Source organism: Trichoplusia ni, chromosome 17 (genome assembly GCF_003590095.1).
Source record: "Trichoplusia ni isolate ovarian cell line Hi5 chromosome 17, tn1, whole genome shotgun sequence".
Lineage (NCBI taxonomy): Eukaryota > Metazoa > Arthropoda > Insecta > Lepidoptera > Noctuidae > Trichoplusia > Trichoplusia ni.
Window position 1 is genome coordinate 3792774 of NC_039494.1, and position 24077 is coordinate 3816850.

Genomic DNA, 24077 nt, shown 5'->3' on the forward strand with positions numbered 1-24077 from the left:
GAATGAAAACTTATTATATGCCCACTTTTTTTTTGATAAATTGCAACAAGACTATATAATCTGTGTTCCTATTAAAAGGATATTAAGAATATTAATGTTTTAAGTACAGAAATATTAAGTTGAAAACATGCTGTTAGCGGTGTTAAAATATACGAAATGCAATTCGCTCGCATTTCGTAAATAGTGAATGTTTTAAACTAAAAGTTTAATAGGAACCTAGATAAATACCGTCGGTATCGTGGAGGGATTTGGGGGAGGCCTTTGCCCAGCAATGGGACACAGTGGGCTAGAGAAAAAAAATAATATTAATGAATGAATGAGATTATTTAATTAGGTACCCTCAATAATAAGGTTCGATTGCTCATAAGCATCGACCTTGCACATCTTTTGTTTATATTTTTATTTTACTATTTCCTGTGCTCATTAAACATTAAACAAATAAATAGAACAATAAACAAAATGATCAAACCAATAAAACATACTTTATTTTCATTGAATATTAACTCATACTACAAACATTATTTATTTTTGAGGTAGTGCATCATCAGGTAGCTAGATTTCACTTAATAATAATAACATCACAATTCACTCTTCCATATTCGACAAATATTAATTAAAAACATAATCTTATCAAAAAATATTATGAATGGGGTCTTTTCATTGCTTTCTTTTCTTTATTTAACCGATAAGCAACAGTCATCTTCTGACAATTTTCTTTATGTATTTTATCATGATCTACAATTCTCTTTGGGTAGTCCTGCCCAACAACACAGCCTGCAGTAATCTGGATGTTTTTGGGAGCCTTCCATGGTTCATATATGAAAGCAGTTGGATACTTCTTTAACTCAGGCACATACTTCCTTATGTACAGACCCTCCTTGTCAGTCTTCTTTCCAAATGCTACAGGACTGTACACTCTAAAGAATTTGTAGAAGAAGGCAGATGCTGACAGCCACATCCAATTACCAGCATTTAGTGACCAATCATAATCTAGCAAGTAGTCTTCAAAAACTTTAGCTCCTTCTTCCCAGGATATCCACAAGTCTCCCCTTGTGAGGAAACAGGCAACCATATGTCTTGCCAAATGATGTATCCAACCTTCTTGCTTCAACTGCCTCATTATTGCATCAACAAAGGGATATCCGGTCCGGCCTTCTGCCCAGGCTTTCAGATGTTCATCATTCTTCCCCCAGTGTATTTGAGTGCACACTGGATTTCCAACCATCTTGTCAAAGTTTTTGGTACCAGCTCCAGCTGTGTAGTAGAACTCCCTCCACATGAGTTGACCTAATAAGGAGACAGGTGGGTCTGTATGTGGCATGCCATTTAAAGCCTCTTTCAACTTGTGGTAAAACAGTTTTGATGAGAGGCATCCATGGCTAATGTAAGGGCTTAATACAGTAGTGCTCGGTTCTATACTATTGGGAGATGAATTTGGCTTCTCAAATTTGCAGACCCATTGCCTTCTAGCCATATACATATTCAACCTACTTAGTCCTTCAGTCTCACCTCCCAGATATTTACTGGGTTCTAAGGCTGATTCATCCAAACCTAACTCATCAAGAGTAGGAACATCATATTTTTTGGAGTCAACATCTTTTGGCTTACATTGATCTGAAACCTCTTTTGTTATTTCAACACATTCTTTTACTTGAATATCTTGGACCAAAGAGAGAAACTTTTGGTAAGTCATGGGGACATTGCCATTGTTCTTCTTCAATACACTCTGGCCATCGTAGACAGTGTGCTGGACTCTACGGACTACGAAAATGTTCTTCTTCTCTGCAATCTCATCAATCACTTCATCTTGTTGGACGTAAATAGGATCAATATCAACTTGGGATGTTAGAAACTTCACCTGCCATTTATCAAAAAGTTTAGGTAAATCATCTATTGCATTTCCCCTTATGACAAATAGACGAGTATTTAACTTTTTGAGATTTGAATCTAGATCTTGAAGGCTTTGTATCAAAAACCTTAGCCTGTTGACTCCTACTTTACTTTTGATTTCAGGATCAATGAAGTAGACTGGTCTTAAGTGATGTTTACGGTTTTCTGCCTGAAAAAATATAAAAAAAATGGTTTTTAGAAACAGTATTGGAAATCTAAATTCCTGTAACAAGGATTTAGATTTTTTTTCTAGTTGGAAAGTTTGTAAACTTTCCAACAAGTTATACGTTATTTCGAAATTCTTATCTATCTAAACTAATAAGATTCACATTCAAAATACTTACTTCATTAATTGCGTTCCGAAGAGCGAGGTTATCGTGAATCCGTAGATCCAATCGAAACCAATGAATAACAGTCGGGACTTTACTCATGGTGTTGTTGAGATAATATCAGTTGTTAGATTCTCAAAGTATTAGTTCCAATAATTAATATTCAACAAGGAGTGACTCCAAAACAAACATGTGTAAATACGGTATAAAATAGTTAAAAAAAGACCAGTCAAGCAAACAAGTATTTACTTCGGATAGGTGCCGTCCGGTAGTTCTTCCATGAGGCATGAAACTAGAAAGCTGAGTGGGTGCCTAAATAATAAATTATTTTTTCACTGGGAAAAACAATAAAGAATTTTAACTAGTTCTAGCTTAGTACTGGATACTAATAATAACGACATGAGTACATAAATTTAGCAAGTTTGGTGACAACTTTGTTACTTTTTTGTAATGGAACCTTGGTTTCAGAACGTCTGGCTACTTGGTTGACAGCTAGAAGTTTGACAATGAGTTGTCATGGCAACTGGCAACAAACAAACTTGTACACTTGATTAATTTTATTAAAAAGTTTATCCACTTTCAATTACCTTATTGGTTATGGTAGAAATTCAATTAAATTAGAACCAATCACGTAAAGGACAGTCCTTTTTTCGTAGAATGACTGAAAAGAACATGCTGAATGGCAAATGTAAAAAATAACGTAAACATTGGATTTCTTTGAGATTTTGATAAGAGAAATTAGTTAATTATGACAGACTTTCTTAGGAAAATTATGTGTTTAGTCATGAATGTTCAGTGAAAGCAAGCTATTCGGCAATGTGATGCTGCAACATGCCAAAAATTATTGAGTTAACAGTGGAAATTGATGTACAAAGAGTGAGTAACCTTTCTATAACTACTGTTAATCAGTAAAGTTAGGCAAAGAAAAGTTAAAGTGTTGTAATTCTGTCCCCTTAGTCTATTACCCATTACGTACTATTTCAAATAATTCTCACTTTTTTTAACGTGTTTTAACAAATGACCCAGGAAACATTGACTTGAGTAACCAATGACTATCTAGTCTATAATTATCACTTTCCATTTAAAAGTATCATTTTCTACTTCGAAACTCTTTGGAGACTATAGTTAATCTACTAATTCCTATTAAAATCAAGGTGTCTTCATTATTTTCTATTTATTTCAGGTTTCTTGTCCAGGTGTCTGGCTGTGCCAAGATGGCCGCGTCTCGCTCACTGTTTTCGCTCTTGGCACCAGCTACCAGACTTGTTTGCTCCCACCCGTCTTTCCCCTCATGTTCAAAGATGTTTTTTACTTCCGCAAACGTTTTCAGGAGACATGTGCGCTTAATAACATTTGCTGTTTGCTTAGTAAGTTGATTCAAGTAGTATTATTACATTAGACCTTGTACCTGCATGTATACATTTTGGATTGATGATTTGGATAACGGTTAAATTAACTTTTTAAATAACTTTGTCTAAAAATAATTGAAAACAAAAAGTATTTACTCACACTTTTTTTGATGTCATGACCATATAAAGTTACTCTAATTTTGTAAACAGAATCCTAACAAAATAGTTGACCATTTTTTTGAGTAATATTATTTTGTAGCTTCTACAGTGCAGGATCTGATCTTTTATTCAGTTTTTTTAACAGTTCATATTATATATTTACAGAAGATGAAACTATATACTGTGAACTAGTGCAGTGGTCTGACGACTGCGCATCAGGCGAATGTACGATCTTGGCTCAATACCTCGGCGCTCTCAACGACGTCCTGTTCCCGCCGAACATGTGCTCCAGTGACGGCGTAGATCTGCTCATGAGGAGGTCTAAAGACTTCCCTGTAATAATTTTTTATTCTGTATTTTTTTGTTGTTCGTTTATTTATACATGGTATTGTGTCAACTGAAAGTATAGTAGATTAACTAGCCATGGGTTCGATCCCTGCATTTGGACAAGCATTGTGTTATACAGAGGGGCTTGTTCTGATACTAAGTCTATTTATTATGCTATTTGAGTATTCAATAGGTCCTACTTTTTATATTTTATAAATATAAGGCTACAATCAAATTACAGCTTGGCCTTGAATGTTACTATGGTTATTTATTGTCAGTCATTTGTACAAAGCAATCAAGCTGGGGATTTTTTTTAATTCCTTCAACTTATAAAATATCTTCTTCAATAACTAGCACAAATCCTACATTTCAGGGTATCCTATCTCCGAAAATAGAGATAGCAACAAAAGTCCGTATAGACGAGGTGTGGAACCAAGGTTCCTCAGACCCACCGGTGGTGAAAATGAACGCTTGTCACTGTTCACCGCGAGACGACTCGAAAAGGCAAAAGCAGGTCTGCCATTCGGCCAAGTACCATCGGTAAGATTTCTTTACATGTTTTTGTAGACCTATTTACAAGTAACTCTGCGATTGTTTATTACTTTTTTCGTTGATAGAGAAGAATTGCCCTTGTTATCGTATCAAAAAGTTGACGCAGAGGTGGATCTTTCAAGATAATCTATGTTTTTGGGTATACAAGTCTTATTAATATTCCCTTTGGGGTTTTTTACTTAAAAAAGCACAATAGGCAGGCAGATAAAGTCTTACTTTTACATTGATCATACTAATTAGTATTGTAAATAAATATCAAGTTTTGGAACCATTAGCTGAGTAAGTAAATTTACAAAAGGACAGGTTTGCATAAACAGCTATATCTCAGTACAATGTAAAATTCAGGACCAAGTGCACTAAACAAGGATTGTCACCAACAAGGTCGAGGTCGAGGTCAGTGTCGACTGGGTCAAGGTCGTGTTGCAGTTTGTCACCTAAAGATCTCAACAACGGTTGCGGATGTCCCAAGTAAGTACTATAGTTAGCTACTTATATTTCCGTCTTATAAATTTAGGCTAACAATAGATGTATAGGTTTTTACTTTATAAAGTGTATACCTATTTCTAAGAACGTTGGATAGTCACAGACATATTGAATGAAAGTGGGGAGGCCTTTGCCTTTCAGAAAGAGACAAAAAGCTGAATAAAGAGTATGGGTTTGAAGTGTTTATACAAAACCAGGATTGATTTTAAAATTGTTAAAATATTAGCACTATTCTACTTCAGATTTTTATAAAAATCATGGTTATCGTTAGGTAACACATATCAACGGATAAATATTTGTATAAAAAAATTAAAGTTCATTTAACGTACGCCAGCCCGCCTAAGCCGGTAGCTCACAATTGCCTAAAGCGGCCCGCGCGGCGCCCGCGCCGCTGCCGCCAGCTCTGCGTCTACAACGTGCAGGCGCAGGCCGATGCCTGGCCCACACAGCCGCAGACGGAACTTAATACCGACAGCGAATTAGCTGACGATGTTAGAAGGTGAAGAGTAGCTCACCTGAGATAAAATTATGCATCGTTCATAAGGTCATAATAAGGCCTTGTTCAAACCAAACATGTAACCAGCCGCCGAATGCCAACAGGCTGATTGTGAGCCCTACTGTTAACGTGAAACAAAACGGTACGGTTATTTAGTGCCTACGTATAGCTTGATAAAATATTTCTGTGTCACCACGTTAGCCCGCACAAGCCGCCAGCTAATAATGCTTGTGGGAATGGGGCCTCGCGGAGCCCTCGCCGCTGTCGTGAGTTCTGCGTCTACAACGTGCAGACTCAGTCCGACGCGTGGCCCAATCTGCCACAGGCAGAGATAACTAACGAAAACGAGTTTGATGATGAAGTTAGGAGGTGAAGGTCTCACCAACCTACTACAGCTTAGATTACCGTACCTATTAAAATTAGCTAAGGCCTTGTTAAAACCAAACGTGTTGTGAACCGCTGAACATGAATAGAAGGTATACCAACAAGTCTTTCAGTAATATTGCTATGGTTGTGGAAGCGTGACAGAGTAATACATAACTTAGAGCGGCATCTCTCTTCACACACCAGTAGTATTACTTTAAGACGTGGTGGTAGATCAACTAGACGGTGATTTTTCAGTGTTTACGTATAGTTTACAACGTGTTATCGGTTACGAGTGCACAAAAAAAAATATAAGAAAAACTGCATAACTCTATCGCAGTCGGTGGCTTTACGTTTGGTTTGAACATGGTCTAAAAATCAGGCAGTCAGGCCTTAACATCATTAGCAATAATAGCAATTGATTGACATTTAAACTTAATCATATTCTAGGCCTATGATGAGCTCATTAGAGAACGGTAAAGTAGGTGCTTGTCGTACTTTCTAAAGCAGTATACATAGTTACAATACTTATTAATAGTAGCTACTACTGTGTAGTTTTAGGTATTTGTAGTTATGACCTTTTTGCAGTGAGTAGTTGGAATTGTTGAATAGTTTACTGACCAATGATAATAAATATTGAGTTACACGTTTAATCACCATAGAACAAATCATTATCACTCGTAGAACTCCTTAGGTTTCATTTAATTATTCGTACTATACTATTAATATTATTATCATTTTTTTACTCTCAGCTACAGTAATCCAAATTTACTTACAGATCGATGAGTGGCACAGATAAATCTTTTTTGAATACCATCGAAAATGACACTCAAGACGGATACCACAAGACTTTACTGGAGAGCCAGTTCATCGACCGGAACAGGTGTACCAACGTGACCACGAAAGACAAGACAAAGAAATTCCCTAAACCCAAGATATCCCCCTGTGTCTGTCAGATATGTAAAAGGTACCATGAACTCTTTCATATGAAAGGTAGAACTGGATAAAATTTGAAAAAAAAAATACTCAAAAAATATTAATTTGTCATTTTCTGCTAAATATTCAATTAAATATTGAAATGTTACAAGAAAATACATATGCAGGTTTTTTTTTTTTTTTTATATAAATCTTGGGACAACTCACACACGGTTATCTGATCCCAAGCTAAGCAGAGCTTGTGTTATGGTAACCAGACAACTGATAAACTTACTTATATATTTCTAAATACATACATAATATAGATAAATTACACCCAGACACAGAACAAATGATCGTACTCATCACACAAACATTTGTTCTGGGTGGGAATCGAACCCACGACCTCCGATATAGCAGTCAGGGTCACTAACCACTAGACCAACAGGCCAGTCAAAAGTCAAGGTTAATATTATGCTATTTTTGTTTTTAGTTTAGCAGAACATGTTCTGGAAATTTACTGTATACATAATACCTTTGAATGTGAATTGTTAATATTTGATTGTTTCAATTTGGGGTAATATTCCTGTGAAGTATGCTTATACAATCTTCCACTACCTCTTTAAAATCATGTTTTCTTACATATTTTTATGATAACATCCTCTAGGAGTTTATCATATATTTTTTTGTATTTTATTTTTTATTTTTACTATCAGATAATACGGCTGAGCGAAATATTTGTACATAATTGTTATATAAACACATTTTATTTCATATTTACATATGAACTCACTTATAGCACAAAACGGTATAAACAATTTATATGTTCTTAAATCGTTTGTTGCAATAATTTTATACAAAAAATATATTAATGTTTACCTACAGTAAAAAAAGTTAAATATCATTATTAAAAATTATATAAATTGTACATACCATAGTTTTATGTAAGTGCTGTTACAAACAAATTGTGTTCAATTATATTAATTTATTATATTTAAAATGATTTATAAATCATTGTTAATTTATTAAAATTTTCATATTGATGAAATGGATCATGAAATAAAACAAGATAAAATCATTAAATAACTATTTTTATTACTATTTTATGTATAGTTTTGACGCTAAGGTAACTTAAAATAATGTTTTAAAATTAAGTGATATGGCTTCACTTTAAAACTAATTTGACAAAAGGGCCCTAACAAGGCCACGATGCACAAACTTGGACGAACACTTATCTCATATCTTACATTCTCTCAAACTTTCCTAAGCGAGAAACAGATTTTTGCTATTTTTTTCCTTTTACAGTGAACCAGGGTAACATGTATCAGTGGGTTTGGCTAAAGATGAAGAATTAAAAATAATTAAAATGGAAATCTATAGTTTTGATTCAGAATGAAAATGAGCAATTTCAAGTATTAATACATTCCTTCTATCATGCTTTATTTGTATGCACAACACTGCCTTTTTTGCATTTTTGTGCAATGTTTAAATACATAATCATGCTAGAACAACATTCCACCTAAAAGTAAAATTATTCTATGCAGAATATATGTCTATAATATGTACAAGGCACAGTATTCTTGCAAATAATGGCATTTTCGCCATTGATATAATAAAATAATTTCTAGTGTAGCTTTTATAGAAAAGTCACACTTCATATAAAATATTTCAATGCTTATGGACTTTTCTACTAAGGAAGGGTAGAGAAGAGAAAGCTTTAAGAAAACGTAAAGAAATTCACATTTTTAGCTAAAAATGTGAATTAATAATTCGATTTTTAAGGGTAATGAGATGAATAGAAGCTTCATAATGAAAAAATAAAATATAAGGTAAACAAACAAATACATGTCCACTTAGATCCTATTCACCCCACTAACACAGATTAAAAATAATTCATTCAATCTTATACATACTAATTTTACCTAAATTATATTTATATAAAGAATCTTAAAAAGATCTGAATGGACGGAAGACCTACACAGTCAGCCTTTTACTCAACACAAGTTGAATTTAATTCTAATTATCATTTTATTATGAAAACTCATACTTTTGTACATTGTTCGACTTTTATAAATCTTAGAAAAACATTTAATTATTTTAAAATTATAATTCATCTAAGTTAAAGAATATACCCTACATACCTAAATGTATGTTATATCAGTATGTTATGATACCATTATTATATTTGAATTTCTATTTATCTTCTAAATTATATTCCCATAATCTCTGATTGCATTATGATTTGCATAACTTACATTCGAATGCGTTCGCAGAATTACGATAACTATTTACGCCAGTAGATGGCGCTAAAGTCTGCGAACATATGACGTCAATTCAACATATCACTAATCTTCCCTTGAATTGATAGTTAGGTTATTTTAATATTTGCTATTTATTTATTCACGGCGTGTTCACACTAACTTTGTGCCCTTTTCGCGATGCCCTGTCTTTTCTCTTAGTGTATTTAGAGCAGTCAGCTACGAACGCCACTATTGCTATAATTGCGAATACGGCGTAGAATATGGCTAGAGCTATGAGGAAAGTGTCTCCTGTCCACTCCCAGAGGTGGTTGGAGCGGAGGTACTCGTAGTTCGAGAGCACTTGGGTTCCGTTCAGACGGGAGAATTCCGGAGGACACGGTGATTGAACTATTATGTCCTGGTATGGTATCTGTAACGAAAAATGTTGTCTTTAAAACATTCTATTTGATAGCGTGTTAGTGGTTCTGATAATAATGTAAAATAACATATGTTTAGAATGTTATCTAACCTACAAGAAAGGCTAGCACTAATTAAAATTACTATGCAATCTATAAAATTGTTATGATGATAATTATTTTAAAGAAAAATCTTTTCAAGAGCTTTAACATACATCATGTTACAAATTTCATGTTAGCGAAACATGCTAGCAAGAGTAGTAAGTAAAAGAACTCTGTCTATAACTCAAAGAGCCTTGCAAATGCCTTACATACATATTACATCAAAACACCAACCTGTTTATTAGGACACCGCACATCTTTACTAATACTGCTCCTAAGGGCCACCTCACTGAGTTCCCTCTGCAGTAGTTCGGGCAGCAGCCACCTAGATGGCGACACATACTGCAGCCACGTGACGTAGTCCGGCAGGTCTCGCTCGTGCAACATCACGCCGTTCACGAGGGTACTGAGTAGAAGGCAAAAGCCTGATATCACTGCGGCAGTCTTCTCCATTGGCACAAGGAATATCGTCGCGCGACATAACATTTGTATACATATTAAATAGAGCACCATGTAACCTGTAACAGGGAAAAATAAATTCACTATTTGCTAACTGATATTTTGTGGTCAATTGAGATTGAACTACACTAAGTAAAATGGTTCAACTCAAGGAGCTAGATGCAGACATAAACTCGCAATTTTGGAAAATTGAAAACAAGATGAGGCTGGTATCAGTCGCGCCTATTTGTGTATAGGTTTGGAAATTAGTCATTATTGGATCTGATCTTTGCAATTAGTTAACTGGAATGTATGTAATTTCCACTATGCTAATGCGATGTAGCATTGTCTGGTCTATCTTGACTTCTTCGCTGATCTATTAAAATTATCTATTAAGACTAACTTCATCCTTGACCTACCTATATATAAATAAAGTCCATCATAGGAGGCGGGTGCCTGCACGTACAGACCGCTCATGGCGTAGCTCGGCACTAGGTAGGCCAGCCACGTCAGGCCCGCAGACCACAGCTCCAGGAATTGCTGCAATACAACAACGTAATTTATAAAATTAACAAGAGACCCCTGTCAAAAAAAACCACATCCAAGTTGGTTTATCGGGGCAAGCGCCACAAAAAGACAAAACGACAAACACACGAAGCGGTGAAACTTTCGAGTATAACACCTCTCTTCGAAAAGAGTACAAGTTATTGAAATGACAGATTTTGGCAGAATATGTCTAAGAACCATCGCTAGAAAACCCTCTTTTTGCGTCTAGGGCAAATAGGAGACTTATTAAACAGTCCGTCTAGACACAACGAGAAAAAAATAACCAACTAAGGCTTAATATTCCGAAGTAGAATAAAAGGTAAACCGTTTTCCACATATTCCATGTAAGGACACAAGAGAATATTTCTCAGCCGTAACCCGATAGAACAAAAATTCAAACGCGGTAGCCCATAGATGAAGGTGGTTTCCCAACTTGGAAAACTCATATCAATCATCAGAAAAGTAAAACAAAATCGATTAAATCACTATTAAAACTCACATCAAACAATATGAAGACGGTCCTAGAGTAGAGTCCGACGGCGATGTCCCGCTCCACATGATGGCGCATGGAGCTGGCCTCGCGCGCGCTCAGCCACAGCAGCAGCGGCCACGCCGACACGCAGCACACCGCGTAGTGGAAGCCCACGCGGTCGTTTTGGGTCAGCTGGGAGTAGATGGAGAAACAAAGCTAGTAAGATGTCTAATGTATAGTCTATAGATACTTCATAGTATCCTTAGATGTCTTATGAGTTAAAAAAACAAACGACTCCCGCATTAAGGAATTTAATCCTTGTGTCGCAGGGTTGCATAAACATTCAAATCACATGCACAAAGACACCCAGACTCGGAACAAGCGTTCGTGAATCACACAAATGCTTGTCCTACGCAGGGATCGAAGCCGCGATGCGTTGCGCTCAGTGGGTCTGGCTTGGTGATCTCAACCACTCGGCTATCCGTGCACTTTCATTCAAAGCGTATAAATGACTATACTGGTTCCATCTTAAAGAAGTTGTTCCTATTTACTTTGCCAAGAGTTTATCTAATCTAGCTTTCATTTTAATTGTATTAACTTAAACCGACACACATCTCAAGAAGTTATTTCTTAAGTGAAAAAATGTTAAGATTAGCAAACTAATATTTAAAGCTTAAATTAATATTTTAATGTATGATTTACCATTATTTATAAGTCGCTTTGTCCGCCAGAGGAAAGCAGAAAAGAAAACAACATCAGTACACATTTCAAGAGACTAAAGTATTTGTTTAGTATCTAAGCTGACCCAGACGGAGATCTCGGAATGAACTGTATTTGGTCTAACAAAACAGGTCACTTACGACCAGATAAGTGAAAGAGGAGGGGTGATGGTTTTGCTCAGTAGTAAGACATTTCAGGCTATTAATAATAATACTTAAATAGTGTTGATTACCTTAGGATCTGTAGCTGGTAGGTCCCAGAAGATGGTGCCAGTCACCAGCGACATAATAGCAGCTAGCAGCACGCGCGTTATCACGTTTGAGACAGTCGTTGATTGCGTGAAGAGTAAGCTCTTTCTGAAAACGAAAATAATGATATGAGTGGCGATGAAGTGGGAAAACATTTTAGCAAATAAGATTTTTACGATATGTACTTATCCTAGGTGTAAGCTTAAGAGGTAGATTAGGATAGAAGCTAAGTAGTACCTGTCCCATAAAATCTCTAAAAGGGACCATTCCAAAGTTTAACACTACAAAAAGGGTCTCAAGTATGACTAGCTCAGCTGTTTTCATTAGCAGCTCCACCCGCTAAAAATCGAAAATGATCCCACTGGAACTTGATATGAATGTTATAATGTATGTTATAATCCTGGTTACAAACTATCTATGTACCAATTTTCGTCCAGTGTATTTTGCTAGAAAGAGTAAAAACTTCCATCCCTCTAAACAATTTTTCATGTTTTTAATATTGGTAGGTGAAATAAGGTTTTACTGCCTTACTCAATGAGTGCCCCGGCCTGCACCAGCGCGTTGGGGCGTGTGAGCGGCGCGGGCAGCGGCACGCCGGGCGGCGGCTCGGGCGGGGCGTGCGCGCCCGCGAACACGCTCGCCAGCGCAGAGATACGCCCGGAGGACTCCAGCATGGCCGCGGCTGACAGGTCGTCCAGGGTCACCAGGTCCACTGTGAAGTATTGTACACAATTATTTACCTATTGATGACGATGCACGGCAATGTTTTAGTATGGTTTATTGTACGCAAAGGCTATTGGCAAATCTTTAAAACATTTATTAAAATTAGTACCAAGCTACCAAGTAGCACCAAATTCAAATTCGACATTGGACAGTTGCGCCCACCATTCAAAGCTTCGTAAGTCTCTTGCTGTGATAAAGCATCGACGCGACGCAACAAACTTGACAGACTAAAATGGTTAAATGTACAATTCTGTTGTGTATATAGCTAGTTCTCGGGCAATATAAATATTAGTCTAGTAGTAGGTAGTAGTAAGACTAGTTACTAAGGCCCTTTTGTCAAGTTACAATGTAGAGTGTTACAGAAATAAAACATTACATCAAGGAAATGAATTTCAATTGCAATATAATAACTTACAATAGTAATCAGAGGGATTCTTAAAAGCTGGACAGGGGTAATCGATGGAGGCGAAGTATGGCAACATATCCCTTCTGTAGCCGCTGAACATCGTCCTACCGGCTGATATTAACACCACCTGGAATAATAATAATATTTTTCACAATTCTAGGTAAAGTCCAGGAAGGTTTTCAAGACGAAGAGTAATATAAATCTGTTTTACATACCTTAGTAAGCATAGCAAAAATCTCATAAGTGGGTGGGTGTAGCGACATGATAACAACTCTCCCAGTACTGGCCCAGTTCCTCAGATACTCCACCAAGAAGAATGTATCAAATATATCCATCTCCTTGGTCGGCTGGTCAAGGATCAGTATCGCCATGTCTAGGAGTAGCTGGCAGGCGACATTCAGCCGACGGATTTCTGATCGAGTGAGCCGGCCCACGTTTGTGTCCCGAACTTGTTCTAGACCAAGTTCTTCGATTAGAAGATTGATCTGTAAATGGGATGAGTTAGTTACTGGCGATGCGTTAAATGTTTTAAAGTGTTTTAGCACAGGTTTCAATTTGTTTCTTCTTATGACTGAGGTTCGGGGTTCAAGTAACACTCTGTTTTATCGTCGTTATTGTATGTCTTTATTGGTCTGATAGATATCCACTGCAGCTTCATAGATTTTTTGTTTATCCACACTGTTCAGGAAACACACATGAACTCTCATAAAGTCAATGCGTCATCAAAGTCTAGAACAAAAACAATAGTGCAGCTAATTTTAGTATAGCCGATTTTTTTACATACAATACATACCCGGTCTCTATCCCCCATTTTGACCTGCCCATTGTTCCTGGGCCTCCGGAGCGCTGCGTGGAACCGCAGAGTATGCTCCACCGTCATCGAGGGGCACAGCGACGTGTCCTTCCGAACATAAGCCGCTACCTTACGAAGCGTTGACGATGCGACCGGCTGCCCGTTTAGGACTATGTCGCCTGTCAGTTTCTGTGGAAAATGTAATGGAATAAATTTCTTACAACTGCAATCGTCGTGCTTTTTATGGAAACAGGGACTGTCTTTAAAGAAGCCTTTATAGGAATAAAAATGTCAAGAACTTAATTATCCTTTTTTACTACGATCCGTAAAAGGAACTTAGGCCCGAAAGAAAAAAAATAGAATAACCATATTTCTAGTATTTTCTTTCAGCAATAAGCTCTACTTTATTTTATTTATAAGTTCGTAAATTGTTTTTCTAAAGCAATAGCAGGAAGCCAAGTATTCACAATTGTATCATACCTTTCGCACACCAGCTAATACATCCAGTAAGCCGGTGGCCTCGTGGTGCGAGGTGGCGAGCACCGCTAGTATCTCTCCCGACTTCACCTCGAAACTGAGGCCAGACACCAACAACGTTGACTTGTTCTCAGGTGCTGTTATTTCTAGACTGTTTACCTGTAGCAGATAATTAAGATATCCATGGAAATAGAGAAGTGGAGGTTATAATAATCGGAAATCTGTAACTAAAAGTAGGATACTGAAGAACCTGTACAAGAGTATTGTAAGCAATTTATAAATGAGTTCAATCAATCAAATCAATTAATACTCACGTAATAATTAGGATAAATGTAAGCGGAGTGCGTGTAGCCGTCCAGATGGTCTCCAGGTCTCAGAGTGGAGTGTTTCCTGGACTGCGCGATCGACATGTGACTGCCTGCCTTCGACATGCGCCCTCCGAGGTGGGATGGTGACATTAGGTAGCTGGAAAAAAGACAGAAGATATTTTTTAACTACTCTCAAGTTCATATGACAGCAGATGGTGGAAGAAGCTAGAACTAAATTGCGGTCAAGCGGTCAAGATTTGTTCAGCGAGTTCCAGGTAGGCCGAGGATGAGATAAGCAGACGATGTCAAAAAAAATGCAGGAATAGGCGGGATACGAACGGCAATTTACGCATAATGATGGCATAAACAGGGAGGAGTTATTCAAGGCTAATGATGATAACTGCAATACGAATACCAACAGCATCAATGCTTAGCGGGTTTAATGTTAATCTAACTTTCAGCGCTAAGGATTATTCTTGTCCATGTTGATTGTTTTCAACACGAAGGGGAAAAGTACTTCGATTCGTCGATCATGCTTCGTGCAAATAGAAGAAGACGACACAAAACAACAAAACAAATATTCATAAAAAGTAAATTTATTCTATGTTACCTATGATGATCTCCGTCCGGCACATAATCAGCAACACTATTCCTTCTGTTATTGTAGTGGGCTCGCTGTGGCCTGGCGTCTATCCCAAGCAGGTTTGCCTCACTCACAGACTTGTTCCGGACGTTTGTCCACTGCCCGTCACCACGGATGCCGGCTTGCTGCATCGCGACCACTGGTACTCCTGTGTTAGGCTGAGGCAAAAGAGGATTGTAAAGAAATTGGATCCTGCCCATCTAGCTATAGGTATGATATTTTTACAATCGTTAACGTCAATGGAAAACGCTGGAATGTATACAGATGAGAGGCCGAAATCATGTGACTTATCGAAACGAAGAATCATTTTCGTTCATTCGAGTGATTTGTTTGGAGATTTAAGATTGTAGAATGTCACTTATTTCTTGTACAAAGATGAGCATCCTTGGAAACTAAAGTTGTCGTATATCGATAGTTGTCGCGTGTAAGGTGGACCAAGTTGATCTGCCTTTACCAGATGTTAAAATCAAGCTTGACTGTCTGACTGTCTGTCTCTGTTTCGTAATCTTCTACGTATTACCATTAACCTAGGGCTTGTAAAAAACACACATCGGCTTATTATTATTAAAATTGTATGTATAAATCAACAATTTTATCGCCGTCATTAAAGCTCATTCAAACCTTGCAATCTGCAGGTGCGGGTCATGCGAAAATTTTTCACATAGTCAAATATTATCATTTACGATGTATAAACACACTAACGACACCAATCATTAGTGTGGGATTCTGTTCTAACTCATTATGTTATACACAAGTTTTAAGTGCTTAGTGAGAATTAATAATCAAACTGCAATACATTTCTTTTTTTTTAAACGAACGCATATTTAATTTAATACTCGTGTCGCGATTTCAAATGCACAAAGACACACAGACTTAGAGCAAGCATTCATGGACACAAACGCTTGTCCTACGCGGGGAGCGAACCCGCGAAACTTCATGTACGGTGGGTTTGGCGTGGTCACCACTCGGTTATCCGTGCAAGCTAAGCCAACTTTAGAATACAGGTTCTTAAACATCGATAATTTTAATGAAAATCTAATTACGAGCGAATCTGAACAGAAAGTGCACATATTTGTTTAGAAAGTCACCTGCAAGGAAGGATGGATGTTCTGCATCCTAAAATCAGGGTCAGAGCGATACTTCCGACTGTACTTGTAGTTTGTAGTCGTCTCGTTGTCCGAACTGTCGTAGCCTGAGGACGTCTCGCGCATGCCTCGACTTTGGCGTTGGATCCTGTTTAGAAAATGTTGTTCATGAGATGAATAAATTAGCAAAGTCAGAATAAGATGGTAGGAATTACTCCAAAATGTAAGGAAATCGCAGCATTTTTTCGTTAAATCCCGTGAGCTTGACTAGTGATTTCAGTATTTTTGAGTTGTAGCTTCCTACGACTTTACAGATAAAATTGGCGTTTTTTCACGAGGGAAGGAGTCTAGCGGTAAAATATTAGCGAGACAAGTAATACTCTGCGCAAAGAGTCCTTTAACAATGGCAACTGTCCTATATTGAAAGGAAGTTGCTTCAAGTTTAATTTACCTTCGAAGTTTAAATGTGCAATAGCTGTAACCATAATGCCCATAATTACCTTGGCGCCGGTTTCATACCACTCCCGATGGACGTCTTCGGTTTCGGCGTACCAGACCGTTGCGACCCGTTGTGGTTCGGCGGAAACACCCGAGGCAAGCCGAACTTCAGGTACGTGTACATGTTCGAACCGAGAGCCGATCTGGTGATAAATTGGAAAGTAAACAACGTGATATAAATTTAATTAACAGTAGGTAAGACCGATACGGAAATGTAGTTTGTAAATATGTATATTCGTAGGTGGATGAATGTGTTTGATAATAAACTGAAATCTAAGTATGGAGTTTGGCTCCTTCCTTAGTTTTAATTCTAGGATGGCTTGAAAGTGCTTTGCAATATAGATACGTTCTACGTTCTACCATTATGTGTACGGCAAATCACAAATATATTATCAGTGAGATTTCGAAAAGTGGATCCCGATATATGTATATTATAGATACATCTATTTATGCATATTACGTATGTCTGAAATACGTTTAATGTTTGCTTATCATATCTCGGCTGAATAGATTACTATTTCAATATACGGCACAATATACAATAAATGGTTTACACTACATCATACAAGAACTCCCAAATATTAACAGAAAGACACACCCTTTAATATTATGCGTAAAAAAACATCGTAACAGTATTTGCATATGTATTTTGTTAGTCCATAAAAGTAATTGTCGCTACTCACTTGGGTCCATATCGGGGGTGTGACAGTATGGACTGCACCGTGGTATCTCTGAGCTGGAAGTTCCCGTACGGCAGCGGACTCTTGTCAGTACTCCCCAACGCGCTGTCCGTGAAATCCGAATTCAGATTTTGCCTGGAAAAGAAATAGTTTTAATTTATTTTGCTACCACTTGTCTAGTTGAGCATGGACGGTTTAAAAGTAAACTGATGTACTTAGTTGTGAGAGGATAAATTATAGCCATTGCCGGATCCATGATTAAAAAAAGGTTAAAAACCAAAAAATGGTGTTACTCTTCGCAGCTTTTGAAACGAAATTTGTGTACAAATATCTATGTTTAGTTACCTACGTCAAAATTTCACTTTGCGTCAATCTACGTTTAATTAACCACCGCAACCTTGGTGTTTCCGATTCTCACACTAGATTTAACTAAATTAATTGTAATTGTACTCATATATTTACGAGATCGTTTGTTTTACGCTTTGTTATACGTGACAACATAACATGACATTTTAACGCTCAAAACTATACAGCACAACCTGCACAACACATCATGTACCTAAATGTTTAGCCTGACAATAAGGCGATGTATGCGATGATTGATCACTTATTGACGATGTTTTTTCTTTCACTTAGAGCAGCATCCTATATTAATAAAGTAAACATCTGAATAAATTAAATTTTGGCGACTTTAGATTTGTGAAATTACCTATAGAATAACCGGGAGTGATCCACAGTGTTGCTGTCGTATGTTCCAAGTATCCCCGTGCAAACAATAATAACACAACGTACCAAATATTGAATTAATTCGCACGGTGACCGACGAGAACCGGAATCACAATTCAGCTCCCAAAATATAACATACACACTCATATATTTTGGGAAAACCAACAAATCATACGGTAAAATTACATATATTTATTTTCCCACCAAACAAATGATAAAAAGACCAGATGAAGCCGACTTCCCTGCTTCCACTCCTCAGAACTCCACTCGGCAAGCTTCTCTAAATAAAAGACGGTAAGGTCGAATTTGAGACAATGATTGAAGTAGACACAAAACTAGTTTAGTGATAGACCATTCACGGTCAGTGAACCCGGTAAGCTACTCTTAGCATGAAAGCTGAAGGCTTTGTTTGTTTTCAAGGAGCATATCCTTCACCCTTGACAATCGCACACAATACCTGCAACCTCTGTCAAAGAGCTACGCATTTTAAAAAGTCCCCTTTACGTTGTCATGTTATCCTTATCATCTTCATGAGGAATATAGAGAGAGCAAATGTCGTGTGAAACTTTTACACTGGGTAATAAACATATGGAGTCGTCACCAGAGTTGTATTTATTTACTGTACTACCTACAGAGTCAGTCCGACTTTGTTTTTGTTCATCATGATAGTGAGTAGCGTGCATTGTTTATATGATTAATTAAATGCATATATACGCAACTGAGTAATTGCTAATGACAAACTGCTGGAATTAATAACATAAATTCCTCTATATCTGAACAACTCAGAGTAAAAACTTATATTTAAGTTCATTCTGTCTTAGTAACTGTGAAAAGGAGTATTACGACAAATAGACGATTATGAATGTCTTTTAGAAATCTCGCTCTTTTATACCGTGGTAGTTGAAAAGTTGTGCCTAGTGCAGGAGTGCAGGTGTCGTGCAGCATCTTTGCCTATGGAAAGATTTCGGCAACTAAAATAATCCACAACTTTCACACGTCATCTAAATTCAACTAAGCAAAGCTTGTATAAACAACTAGTAATAGACAACTGATAAACTCACATTTTTCTTGTTTTCATTAAACATAATTAAATTACACCTAGACATACACCAACGACCGCACTCTTCACTCATGCCACAACGCCATCTAGTTTCAAACTAAGTAAAACTTGTACTATTACTGGAAAACTGATAATACAATGTTTATTACCTGTATATTGACCACGCATGGAGGTCCTCGGAGTGCATGCCACGATGGTCGTGCATCAGCGGGTTGGATGGCACCGAGTACCTCCGCTCTCCGCCGAGGCCCAACGCCGACTGTGACATTTTCAGCCTCTATTGTGTCTGCATCAACAACAATTAGCTTAGTTTAGCTTTATATTATATAATGAGATTTATATCAGCTTTCTTTCTATAATTATTCATCTGTTTGGTTTTTGAGGAGATATTTTTAAGGAGTACTTTCGTTAATGATATTTTTGCATTTCAATCTCTTTTTGACATTCATTGGTTTGGGTAACATGAGCCGATCATAACTGCTTCGTTCTTCTCAAAAAACGACCTGAATCGTCTGCTACTATATATTACTTTAATCCCTAGTTATTTTTTTATTCTATTTTTATTTATTAACTGTTGATTTTCCAAGCAAAAATGAATCGAAATATTAAACAAGTTTCCTACGTTTAAGATAACTGTCACTTACCAGAGTCATGCCAAGATAATGTCGTGTTCTGCTTTCTTGAGCTTGCACATTGTCAGTTAGTGTTCATTCTCCATATTGACCTGTAACAAAGGAGACATTTCTTTTAGACTAAATATAATATACTTAACAAAAAAGGCATAGTGAAAAAAAAATCATCGAAACGATCCGTAGAACATTCCTCCGATCGCTAATTGTGATTGAATTGTTCCAATGTCTGACGCTGTCTTAGTGCCAAGTGTCATCAAGCCAAGGAACGACATTCTCCACGTATTTTATCTTTTCTATTCTGTCGCGATACAACATTTGCTTATTCTCTCTGATTTCTCATTCCATTCGTTTGTAAAACGTCACCTATGTCATACCATTCAGCATTGCTACGACGTATTCACATACCATTTCCCAACATCGATCGACATTGGGCATATCCCGTACAAAACCTGTCTGTGCTAGCATGCCGAATTCAAAGGCCGTGGCACATTGCGTCACCGGCATCAGAGCGAACCGGACGCACGGGCGACGTTCAATCACACCATCTCATTGTAAAAGTTACGCAAAACAAACGACTGTATCAACGTGAATTTGTTTAATTCAATTATGTGTGATATTATGATGTAATTTCGGATTTGTTCCTATAGATACGTATACAAGGTCATTTTTCGTTGCATGTTGACGCTTCCGCATCGTCTATCGTATATTCTTTCAGGACCAAAAGATTCTAATAAATAAGACCTCGTCTATGTCTACATCGTGAGCGTGATACATGTGGCCTTTGATGGTATCAAGCAAAAAGTTTACATATCAGACTGTTAATGTCCTCTGTCTAGAAGACTGTTGCTTCTAAATCCGCTACGTGGTTAACGGATTAAGAGACCGTTAATCGCTTGATGCCTTATATAGTACACTACATTGTATCCTAGTTTAATTAGGATGACAATTTTGAAAAGTGTAGTAAACTATGTTGTTCCGTGTTTCGGAAGGTATGACAGATGTTAAAGAACTTCTAAGTGGAATACACGTGAACATAACTCAGATATGCAGAAGAATTTCATACATTATAAAAAGTTTATATAACTACCTTCTCCAGCCATTGCCTCCAAGCGGAACCTTTGACACCACATAAATTAGCGACGCACGCCTTGAACTAGACATCCATTATGCCGCAGTAAATAGAACCATTAACAATCCGTGGGACCCCATGAACGTATTGTTCCTTTATTAAGAAGCTTCACTTAATTGAACGAGTAAACTATGATTTATTATTTGCAGTCTTTAATTGAACAATGACAACTTCATAGACAGGCAAAAAGTTTACTGTTAGGAGATAAATTTTGCGTTACCTTCTTCAGAACTTTGGATTCGTGAAACCTTTTGTCGAGCCTCTAAAACTCTTTTTCTTGCCTAATGAGGTTTTTGACTACGTCATTCTAAGTTTAAATATACGTTTCGGTAGACGACGTCGTTCGGCAGACTTTAAATATCTAAAATATTATTCGAGACACAATTTTCGAAAACGTCATTTTGGCTATGCATTCGAAAGTTGGACTACATTTCGATAGCACCAGATATTTATACGTTTATAAATTACACAAAAAAAAAACATTTTTCGCAAAATGTATTGTGGGCCAATTCAGAACTCCTTCAGCAAAAGTAGGCGGAAAAAAAAGAGCAAAAAAAAAAAATGTATCTTAGGTAATTATATGCTTAAGGTTAGGTATTTAAAACAGTTTATCTTAAGTTACGAGGTCATCCTCTTCTGTGTCTTAAGACAGGTTTGAATTATCATAAAGCTACATCTAAGCAGTTGTCCTACTGGTAATCACATCATTACATTTAAACAAGTCTTTAAGTACCATTTCGGTAGTGTCGAGAACCCTCACCTACTTACAGCATGCTCAACTACCGGTTATGAGACTTGCGTGCTATCACTGATTAAGCAACAGTTTTTGTCGATGGACTAAGTTATCGATGGCAGTACTTCATCTTTGTTCTTGACATGTAGACAATTGACAAGAGATTTATTTGTCACAAAGCAAGTCATTTGTTTCTGAACATTCGCGTCAAACCTGTTTTCGTCATTTGTTTTATCGTTTCCAGTTAATAAATTGTTATTTTTATTTTCGGACGTCTATTTTCGGCAATGAAGATGTTTTAATTGATCCTAAAGTATCACTTATGTCATCTTAGTCCTTTGATATGAAGGTCCAGTAGTAATACATTACTGTCGTGCAGTCATCGTCATCCTCATCATCAGCAGCCCATATTCGTCCACTGTTGGACATAACATCCAACAGTAAACAAGTTCTATTAGCATGTTTTATTGCAACTTGCAACTGTTAATATATCAATTTTTAATTATTCCTCTTGAATATTTCACCAGCATCTTTACTATACCAGTTCCAAAGCCTCAAGCCATAACGACTTTTAAACATTTAGCTGCCTGTTCCATTACTTCTTACGGCTTCATAATCATAAAATTAATATCCTTTAACTAGGTACCGCACCTGTATCCCAACCAGGGGGTCCACTACCGCCTCTTAAAGTAATATTGTCGTTGTGGAAGCGTGACAGAGCTATACACGGCATAGAGCGGTGTCTCTGTTCCACAACTGTGAGATCACAGATCTTTCCATATAAAACCTCTTTGCTTTTTAAAAGTTAAATACCTAATAGTGATAGTATCCATGTTTTATGGCATCTGCCTTGTAAGTACGCCTTAATCAATGGATGATTAACCGCGAAGGTTCGTGTAGGTGGACGATTATCAAGATACCTCTTTGTATGCTAATTTAATAACAATTTCGTATTACCCACACGGCCATACGTCCTCCGATGGTGAGGAAGTTTTGAAATGTCAGGTACCTTATAGATATCGTAGGAGCTCGGAATTATAATTATAGAGGTCTCGGAAAAACAAAATGCCAGTTCCCTTGGAATGAAGAAATTGTCGCAGTTTATGACCTTGTCTGTTTGCCTTTTTACGAGATCGCCTTGATCTTTTAGGACCCGATCAAAACCGAAATACATCAAGCCGTTAAAGCACTACTGGGATTCTAGCTGGTACGTATGTAGGTACTAATTACATGTCACGAAATCTTAAAGTACAGAAATAGACAAGGTAGTGTGAAATCTGAATTGTTTAAAGCCGTAACCAAGACAGTGTGCGCAGGCGCCACCCACATTACATAACTCGCGTCCTCTAAATTCCATTTAAGAATTTAACACTTACAACATTTGCATGAACAATTAGTAACTTGTTTGTCATTCTGCTGCCAAAAGTGATAAAGGAGGATAGATTAACGAAGCAACATCCACTAAAAATAAACAATTGGCAGAATAAAAGGATTCCTGAGTCAGCATTGTGAGTGCAAAGTAATAAATCCTGTTAGGCCTGCATTGTTAGTAACTTGATTGCATAAAAAGAGGCGCTTGCCTTTGAACGTTGAAATATTGCGAACGGATTCCCAACTGCGTGGGCGGCTCGAACCTGTTTTATTCCTTGAACAAATCATTTTCCATCAGCGTAACAATCAGATTCCAATCCGCTTACAAGAGCAATTTACATAAAATCGACATTACAGAAAATAAAGCACACGATACGAGTATATTGTGTCCATTCTTGAGACGTGACTTGTTGTTTTTTCTGAGTGATATTATATTGGATTTGTTTACAATTGGCATAAAATTGAGAAACAGCTCGCTGACGCCATCATAATCTACATCTGGCATACATTGTAAGGCAAATAATCTGTGCTGAGACGTGAGTGCGTGACGGTAACGCACGCATTCTCTATTACGGGCTGCGGCGGCTGTAGGCAAATTTCTCTGATATCCAGTAAATAGGCAATGCGTGTGCGCAGGCTATAGAGGCTCGGGGGCTATTTTTATCCGGGATGGCATGCGAGCCGGCGCCAAGGGTCGCTGACCCGGTCGATGTCCGCCGTCTATTGCACGTAGGCACTTTTGGTACCACAAGTTGTGTTAGAAGACAA

The 24077-nt window shown here is 37.3% G+C and overlaps 3 protein-coding genes across 7 annotated transcripts in view; 1 reads left to right on the forward strand and 2 right to left on the reverse strand.

Annotated features, from left to right (window-relative positions):
* Positions 1 to 514: 514 nt before the first annotated feature.
* LOC113502467 (cryptochrome-1) lies at positions 515 to 2617 on the reverse strand. Its single transcript, XM_026884046.1, has 2 exons — positions 2235 to 2617; positions 515 to 2059 (listed from the first exon to the last, which is right to left on the reverse strand). The coding sequence occupies exons 1-2, from the start codon at positions 2319 to 2321 to the stop codon at positions 641 to 643; spliced, it is 1506 nt and encodes a 501-aa protein (XP_026739847.1). The 5' UTR covers positions 2322 to 2617; the 3' UTR covers positions 515 to 640.
* Positions 2618 to 2725: 108 nt separating this feature from the next.
* On the forward strand, positions 2726 to 7675 carry LOC113502468 (spermatogenesis-associated protein 6). Of its 4 annotated transcripts, none has more exons than XM_026884048.1 (8): positions 2726 to 3095; positions 3403 to 3586; positions 3893 to 4062; positions 4428 to 4594; positions 4952 to 5074; positions 5424 to 5588; positions 6727 to 7051; positions 7329 to 7675. In XM_026884048.1, the coding sequence occupies exons 1-7, from the start codon at positions 3051 to 3053 to the stop codon at positions 6953 to 6955; spliced, it is 1083 nt and encodes a 360-aa protein (XP_026739849.1). In that variant the 5' UTR covers positions 2726 to 3050; the 3' UTR covers positions 6956 to 7051; positions 7329 to 7675. The 4 variants fall into 4 exon arrangements, with proteins under 4 accessions (XP_026739849.1, XP_026739848.1, XP_026739851.1 ...); XM_026884047.1 differs by lacking the exon at positions 5424 to 5588 and adding an exon at positions 5787 to 5954 and having other exon boundaries at positions 7329 to 7674; XM_026884050.1 differs by lacking the exon at positions 5424 to 5588 and adding an exon at positions 5787 to 5954 and having other exon boundaries at positions 4988 to 5074; positions 7329 to 7674.
* Positions 7676 to 8535: 860 nt separating this feature from the next.
* LOC113502335 (ATP-binding cassette sub-family G member 8) overlaps positions 8536 to 24077 on the reverse strand; it is a 61926-nt gene continuing 46384 nt past the window's right edge. For both annotated transcript variants that reach the window (XM_026883873.1, XM_026883871.1), the window contains 17 exons: positions 20089 to 20168; positions 19594 to 19730; positions 17662 to 17793; positions 16981 to 17121; positions 16484 to 16628; positions 15363 to 15553; positions 14759 to 14909; positions 14448 to 14603; positions 13968 to 14156; positions 13390 to 13659; positions 13184 to 13301; positions 12577 to 12757; positions 12030 to 12153; positions 11105 to 11269; positions 10479 to 10599; positions 9856 to 10139; positions 8536 to 9533 (listed from right to left, as the gene is read on the reverse strand). In XM_026883873.1, coding sequence (XP_026739674.1) covers positions 9264 to 9533; positions 9856 to 10139; positions 10479 to 10599; positions 11105 to 11269; positions 12030 to 12153; positions 12577 to 12757; positions 13184 to 13301; positions 13390 to 13659; positions 13968 to 14156; positions 14448 to 14603; positions 14759 to 14909; positions 15363 to 15553; positions 16484 to 16628; positions 16981 to 17121; positions 17662 to 17793; positions 19594 to 19712 — 2757 coding nt within the window. In that variant the 5' untranslated portion in view covers positions 19713 to 19730; positions 20089 to 20168 and the 3' untranslated portion in view covers positions 8536 to 9263. The remainder of the gene's footprint in view (positions 9534 to 9855; positions 10140 to 10478; positions 10600 to 11104; positions 11270 to 12029; positions 12154 to 12576; positions 12758 to 13183; positions 13302 to 13389; positions 13660 to 13967; positions 14157 to 14447; positions 14604 to 14758; positions 14910 to 15362; positions 15554 to 16483; positions 16629 to 16980; positions 17122 to 17661; positions 17794 to 19593; positions 19731 to 20088; positions 20169 to 24077) is intronic.